We start from the raw sequence: 8,179 nt of genomic DNA, 5'->3' as shown, positions 1-8,179 counted from the left end.
CGGCGTTTTGCTTTTCGCCCCATAGAAAGCGGCCGCCGCGGCCGGCTATATCCAGTGTTGCCAGGTCGGACGAGGCGCGTAGCCCAAAGTTAAAGAATTGGTAGCCCAAATGTAGCGAAACACAAAAATAGTCAAATATTTCGTAGCCAAATATAGCCGTTTTTATTTGCAGTTTTATTTCTATATAAATTTTCACATTCAACAACGCAATCCTTTTTTTGAACAACCCGTTGTAACCAATGTGATTGCCGCCGTGACGGTGGCATCACGCTTTAAGCGAATCGCTGCAGAAGACGAAATCATAATGACTTTATTATATGACGATAGTAGTAAGTTATTATTTTTAGTTGTATGCAGTAATACTAACTACGAACTCAGCTTTTTAGCTCACGTGGTACACAAAATAATGACAGCATAATTGAGCTCTCACGTGACATCCGCCTATGGTGTAGAAAAACTTCAGCTGTCCAGCGGTCTGCGACGGTGACGCACCCACGGCTTCTTTTTTATGAGCCGAAACCAGTGTATCGCGCCATAATATCTCGCGTTATTGTTTTATCGTCCTATCTTGTTTTCTCGTTAATTAGATTGAACGGGTTACCTGGGACACACTCTACATAGTTTCCTCTTCCATCAACCTGATCGCCATCTTAGGTCTCCAGCATGCCAAGAACATGCGTTAAAGAGAAGTGAGAGACAACAGATGCCACTCGCTGTCTCAATCGGTGTAAGCGAAACTTCAAACGGTTGCTGCGCAAAACCGCACACAAATGTAAGAAGCGCGCAGTCGTTTGCGGCGACGAGCACGTCCCGAACGTAACTCGCTCGAAATGGCAAAAGCTCCGACGGCTCATAACGAGCAAAGGTAAACGACAAAATGATGACAGTGGTAATCCTGTGAAAACCAGTTACTGTCAAAAAGCAAACCATGTTGATATACTATTAATAATAATTACTGGGGTTTTACGTGCCAAAACCACGACATGATTGGGAGGCATGAAGCAGTGGGTGACTCCGGTTTAATTTTGACACTTGGGTGCTTTAACGTGCACATAAATCTAGTACACGGGTGTTTCAACATTTAAGGCCAAGATATAGTCCGGCGTAACGCGCGCGCGCGGCCACGCGCGTCGCGTTAAGCAACGCCGCTCAAAAGTGCACCATCTACAGTCTGGCGTCACGGCGTAGCCGGCGTGCCCAGCTGCGCCGGGCGCGCTTGGCGCCGCCGCGCGGAGATAGAACATGTTCTATTTCACGCGGCTGCCGCTAGACCTGAATGCACTGCGCGCTGTAGGGGCAGCGGGCAGAAAGGCAAAATGGCGGCTTGTGGCGCTCGCAGTGAAAGTGCGGCTGTGGTTTTCACAACGTCCGTGGACGATGACAGCGCAAGTGAGGATGCACTTATTGAACGCCTGCTGGAAGGAATTCGCAGCCATCCATGTGTGTATGATGTGAAACGAATGGACTACCGCGACACTGAGCGGAAACAACGCATGGGAAGCTATACGAAAGCAGTGCGGTCTCGCCACAGGTAAGCTGCATTTCACATTCATTTTTAGTTATAGCGGACAGTTGTCGCAGTGTAGCTTGTCCAATTCTTGTCGCCCTTTTTTCTGCGTTAGTTGACCAGTGCCTGAAATTATGGAAGAGGCTGCGAGACCGTTTCAACCGAGAAAGAAAGTTAATCGACCAGACGAAGAGGAGCGGGTCCGGGTATGTAGCCAAGCGCACGTGGGAGTTCCTCTCCGCAATGGAATTTTACAAGGACTGCGGGCGTATGAGACCGTGAGTACTTTAGTGAATACTTTGGGGTACTTTTGCCACATTTCTCGGTCGCTGCGCGAATGTTACTTACGATCAAGAACCCATTGCCCTTTCGCAGCCTTTTAGCTAGAGGTCGAAGTTTTCGGTGCTTATTTCTGAGAAAATTACGCGGATTTTTTTTTTCACTTACAAAAATTTGCCGTTTACCGGCTGTTATTTTATCCCAATTACCCGATATGTAGTTTATTTTTCGTCTTGTGAATGATAGAGCATTTAAAGGGACCCTCGATTTCGTCCTTCAATTTCTTTTTTTCTACATTTTTTTTTTGGGGGGGGGGGAGGCGCGTTGATGTTTTTGCGATACAGAATACAGGGAACCAACCCTATTTATATAACTTACATCTGTGAATTCTGGCCTACGGCTTTGAAGAAGGTGGCTGATTTTATCGTCAACGACACTACTGAAACGCGACGGCTATCTCTACGTGTCTCGACACAATCAGTACACGGCTGAGGTAATGAGCAGTGACAGGATTTTTGTTTTATTGCGTGCGCTAGAACGCGTCATATTCTGACAACCGTTAAACAGTTGCATTGCTTCATCTAGAGGTCGTGTGTCGCGCAGTAAGCTTTAATTTTATTGTGTCAGAATAAGGCCTTTATAACAATGAAATTATCATGTAAGAACTGTATTGATATGTGACTTTTAGACATTCAGATGTTTTTTATGCTGCTTACGTGTCGATAACATTGGAATTCGAGTGTCTGCTTTTGTGAAAGCACACTCTTGGCAAGCGTGCTCGCAAATATTTCTAAAGCTTTCTGAATATTTTGAGCTGCTCCTATGACACGATAGTCTATTGACATGCCATTCATGGCAACCACCCATACCAGCACAATGCATTTGTATGAGTCAAAAGACTATCATATTGCAGTCCCTTGAAGTGTCTGTGACGCGCCAGTTTACCTGCCCTCAAATGAAGGGTGGGGGAGATATATACCTGCGCTGTGGCTCAGAGTAAATGGTTGAAATGCGACCAAACCACGACATTCAACAATGTTTCTACCTTTCGGCCCGAATTTTCCTTATTAGAACCGTATCGAACGTGCGTGCTTCACAAGAAGGAGCGACAGCCAGGACAGCACGGCGGCAGAGCTGCTGAATACCATGTGCGGCAACGCCAGTGTGTCTCCGTTGCCTCTCGAGGACAGCTTCGACCAGGAGCAAGCAGGCCAAGCGGACCAGTACAGCGTTGAACTGGTTTCTCTACAGGCTGATCGACGCACTTGTGTTGGGACAGTGCCTTCAAGTGTTCAGAAAAAGCGCAAAAAGAATGATGATTTTGACCAGCAGCTCTGAGCCACCTAAAGGAAAAAATGACAGAAAATGAGGCATTTGGCCTTTCTATCGGTTTGACATTGGACAGGCTGGCAAGCAAGTAGCAGCTAAGTGCAAAGCACGGTTAATGGAGGTAATTGCAGAGTTTGACATTTAATCTCTTAAAAATATGCAGCAGCTATACCTTCATTGATCCTGTTAACTCATGTTAAAAAAACGGGACAGCAGTACGTAGTTCTTTTTCTTATACAATGAGTCTGCAGAAGCACTGTACCATAATTTTAATCCCGTTGCATTATCAAGAAGCGCGAGAGTGCTGTTGTTTACCAAGAGCGTAGTTGCAGCTGTATTGACGTTTGCATTTCTACCCTAAATTTAAGCAAGTGTTCATGTGCCTTCAGATTTCATTCAAACCAATTTTTAGAGTAGCATAATTGATTACTTTCCCATTTTTTATGAAACGTAGCCATGCTGCTTTCATCCCATCAATCTATATGTTGTTTTCTTTGATGGCAGCCTGGATGAGATTACATTTTTTTTAAAGTTCACTTGCAGTATCTGTGCATATACTGTGCAGCTTAAGCTAGAGGGTGAAAGTACCTTTGTATACTCACATGTGCTAGTAAAGCAAAGTGCAATCCATACTTTCCTTACACTTGGTTGCAACAGCGTGTTGCATTTCAAAGGAATATATTTGTTTGGCTCGGTAGTACCAGAGCCATTGTAGGCAGGTCTTTTGTACATTTCCTTTGTAAATTTGTGTTCTGAACTGGCGTGAGTGAATCACACTACTTATTTGTGTGTGCAGCTTGTGTTCTTACTATACGATAAGGTTGCATCATCATGTTGGATTTAAAAGAGTGTACTATGTGCCTTGAAGTGATATATCTGTGATAGCAATTTTTAAACATATTTTTACTCATGTGTACCTGCTAGGGTAATTCACAATACATTTTGACGCTCATATGTGCAGGTGTAGCTATTTTCCTTGCACTTGGCTGCAGCCGCATGCGGTATTTTAAATAGTACAATGTTCATTGTGCCTTGAAGTGACAAATATATTCTAGTAACGTCTTTTTACACATGCTTTGTACGGAACTAACGCAATTCAGATCACTTTTATATATTCGCAAGTGTACTTTGCTTGCATTTTCATATGCAAGGCTGCATGTTGTAAAGAGTGCAATACATATATGTGTCTGTGTTTTCAAGTGACAAAGCTATTCTAGTCAAGGTTTTAATACATTTCCTTTTTACATGTTTTGTACTGAACGAACACGATTAAGATTATTTTTACATACTCTCGTGTGCAGTTTGCTCGTATTCTCCTGTATAAGGCTGCAGTGTCATGTTGGATCTAAAGGAGGGCAATATGTTTAGAATGACAAAAAGTAGAGCTAGTCATCAGAGATTCATCGCAGCAAAAGATGAGGCGGGGCAGACACAGGCACAAGAGAAGAGAAAACGACTGAACGTCGTACATGTCTTTACACGGTGTTTGATCTGTCGTTTTCTCTTGTGTCTGTGTCTGCACGCCCAACCTTTTTCTTCGATGAGGGCAGTATATTGCTCTTTTGGCCTTGGAATGAGGAGCCTATCCTAGTCAGGTTATTTTGTCGATTTGTTTTGAAAAGTGTGGTGCAGCATGAGCCCAATTTAGATTGTTTGCACTCGCAGTTTCTATTTTATCACCCATTGCTTACGATTACCTACCTGTCTGAAAACTTGCTACGAGTACTTCGTTAATGCTATATATGAAAACTAAGCCTTGTCATGTGCTGTGCACACCACCAGTCATTCCACTGTTGTAATGCTTAAAAATCAATAAAGATGAAGCCTACTGTCTTCGAAGTTTATTTATTTTAAAGATACTGTATATGTTTGAGCAAGTAAACCAAGCAGCTGGGATTACTAGATACATATCTTTACACAGCAGCAATGTACACTAAAACATAAAAGAACACAAGATCGGCCAGAATATAAAAGTGATTTAGCAGCACTAAAGCAATAAAAGTAAACATCACGAAAGCACACAGTACAGATACAAATTAACGTTGTCACATACTATTATTGCAACTGTTGACAGCCTCGTGCAAGATTTATACCAAATGGAGGCAAAACAACAATAGCACAGGTGCAGAAAACATCCAGGAGTCACTCAGTTCCGCCTAATCACTTTAACCTGCCATGGCACAGAGCCTGCTGCAGACAAGAAGTAATTTGAAATGTCATCTCTGAGTGACATGGCTGTAGGAGAAGATCGATTACTGCTAGACACTGCAGTCGCTCCAACCGGTGTGATGGCATGCCTCCAATACCCATCCTGTATTTCCTCGCCACACACTGTGTCGCCATAGCCTGCAGGACAGTACGCCGAATCAACCATCAAGAAGTTGTGCAAGCACACTGCTGCCTTCACCATGTCAGTGAGCAGTTCAGGCTGTCCCGTGACAGTGCCTAGAAAAGCCCTCCACCGCGACACGAGGATTCCAAATGCGTTCTCCACGCACCTTCTCGCCCTTGATAGACGATAATTAAAAATTCTTTTCCTTTCGTCCAACTGCCTTCCTGGGTACGGACGCATTAGATATGTGCGCAACGGAAATGCTGCGTCACCTACCATGAAAACTGGCCACCCATTGACTGCTGTAGGGAGCTCCAAACTTCCATGCTCAAAAACTTCTCTAATAGAGCTGTCATTAAAGAAAGCACCATCTGAAGTCCTTCCTTGGGCCCCGACTTCGACAAGAGTAAACCGGTAGTCTGCATCAGCCACGGCAAGCAGAACAATGGAGTAGAAGCCTTTATAGTTGAAATAATCTGACCCGCTGTTATCAGGGCACTGAATTGCAAAGTGCTTGCCATCTATGCTTCCGACTACATTTGGAAAATTCCACTTTGAGCTATATGCCCGGTGAATTTTGTCCCAATCAGCACCTGCTGGGGGCTTCAGGACGAGCGGCGATAGGCAGTCCCATATCGCTGGTAGCGTTTCTTTTAAAATTCCAGCAACCGTTGTAGCGTGCATACAGTAGCTCATTGCGATGTCTTGCATTGAGGCACCTGTTGCCAGAAACCTGGAAAATCACCAATAGTAAAATAAGTTCACAAAATATGTGATGAAAACTTTCTCGAATGTTTAGTTACAATAATCACTTCAACGCCTTATGCATTAAAATTTATAAAACTTCAATAAAAGGGAACAGTGCGCAATAAAAAAAGATTACAGATAGGAATTGCTATGCTCAGGTGGCGTCAGAACAATGAACTCACCTTAAAGTCACTGCCAGCCTTTCCGCAGGGCGTATCGGTCTCCTGTGGTTAGGCGCATGCAGTATTCTCTCGTACACTAAGCTCAACAGGTGATCGAACTTCGCCTTGGTCATTCTGCGAAAGCAAGTGTTTTGTGCGAGTCACAATGTTTACATTTATCGCCCCCAATCTTCCACTGCGGGGTATAATGGTAGCCGTAGTAGAGGGCTCCGCATTAATTTCGAGCATATGCATTACAGCACATGCATTAAAACGCAATCTACGTGGGCGTTTTTTTATTTCGCCACCACCGAAATGCGGCCCCCACGACCGGGAGCAGAACGCATCGGAGCCATGTGCAAACCTGCCGACACGATTTTTTTAGCGTTTCCCGTGTTATAACAATGACACTTTTCAACACACATGCAGGTCACAAAGAAAGGCCCATCGCGGATAATGCAGAGGCAGGTGTTAAACAAACAGTATTATCCCTTACCTGAAATACTTAAAGTGGTACTCAGGGTCCACTTGGCGGAGCTCCTGCACCAGCTGGTGGTAGTCGCCGAGTTGAGGGCGCTTGTCAAAAAGCTCTCGTATGTACATGGTCCGCTTCCGTTTTTTGCGTAGCCGACGCACTAGCAATATGAGTGCGATATTCTGGCTGTGAGGGCGAGTTAACGTCATGCCGTAAATGCAGTCAAACAGCACACAGAGCGAGAAAAAGCGCGCGCAAACTCGGACGGCGCGGGCACATTCTGTCACAAAGCGAGAATGCGCATGCGCCATGGAAACAGCTGATCGCGCGGCCGTGATGTAGCGCTCCCAGGCACAGAGATGGCGCTAGCAGCGCGCGTTGCGCGCGCTGAACTGTAGAGGAGGCAAATTTTGCACAGGCTGGCGTGGCTGGCGTAGCGTATCCGACTTCGCCTGCCGCGGCCTGGCGCGCCGAAAACGCCGGACTATATCTTGGCCTTTATAGCCTCGATCGAAATGCGGCCGCCGTGGCCGAGGATCCAACCCCCTTCCTCGAGCCAGCAGCGCGACACATCACCTGCTAAGCTAACACACTGGGCGATGTTCATGTGACGTGGCGCACTAATGGCATCGCGGCGAACTTGTTTCGATATTAGCACAATAAGTACCTGCCTCTGTCACGTTACGGGCAAGCCATCTATAAGTAAACGCACCAGGATCCACTTTGGGCTCGGGGTCTTGCTCCTATTCTTTTTTTATACTTTCTCGCATACTTGGCCCACTTCCCCATGGTTCGATTCTTCTCTCCGAGGACGATTCGGTCTTAAGTCTAACCTACGGAAATTAACCTCTAATGCAAGCGCAAACAAAAACTCATCTCGCAGGAAAAAGAAAATGGCCGTAAAGCTTAGCGTGAGAAACGTGAAGCAGGTTGAAAGCTGTGCTCGGCGCGATAGTTCACCAAGAAGCCATGGCCGTGAACACGCTGGAGCGCGTCATCTACCCGTTCTTCTTTGATGTGGTCCCCCCGATCGCCCGACCCTACTTTTTTTTGCTCTCTGAGCATAGCGAAGTAAATCAAAGATCAAAGCCACTGGTTCACACAACGGCGCAGAGAATGAAGGGGGAGAGGGGGCGGATGGCATTTCGCGCACGCACACACGCACAGGTGCGCTGCCGGCTCAGTCAGCTAAAACATAGCCTTCGAGATTTGTTTCTACTCGATCACAGCTTTGATTAGGGCGCCCCTTATAGCCCAAACAAAGCCAAGTGGCAGATTTTCAGTAGCCCAAATATAGCCACATAGCCAACTCGTCGATGTCGATGCCAAAATTTTTTTTTCGGTAGCCC

At 45.6% G+C, this 8,179-nt stretch overlaps 1 protein-coding gene across 1 annotated transcript in view; it reads right to left on the bottom strand.

Annotated features, from left to right (window-relative positions):
* LOC125947762 (uncharacterized) overlaps window positions 1-7,039 on the bottom strand; it is a 13,349-nt gene extending 6,310 nt beyond the window's left edge. The window contains exons 1-3 of the mRNA XM_049673037.1: window positions 6,852-7,039; window positions 6,377-6,490; window positions 5,448-6,180 (exon numbers count right to left, since the gene is read on the bottom strand). Coding sequence (XP_049528994.1) covers window positions 5,448-6,180; window positions 6,377-6,490; window positions 6,852-7,039 — 1,035 coding nt within the window. The remainder of the gene's footprint in view (window positions 1-5,447; window positions 6,181-6,376; window positions 6,491-6,851) is intronic.
* Window positions 7,040-8,179: the final 1,140 nt, after the last annotated feature.

The sequence above is a fragment of the Dermacentor silvarum genome, chromosome 8 (genome assembly GCF_013339745.2).
Source record: "Dermacentor silvarum isolate Dsil-2018 chromosome 8, BIME_Dsil_1.4, whole genome shotgun sequence".
Lineage (NCBI taxonomy): Eukaryota > Metazoa > Arthropoda > Arachnida > Ixodida > Ixodidae > Dermacentor > Dermacentor silvarum.
The sequence above is the reverse complement of the archived record's forward strand: the minus strand, read 5'-3'. Positions and strand labels throughout refer to the sequence as shown.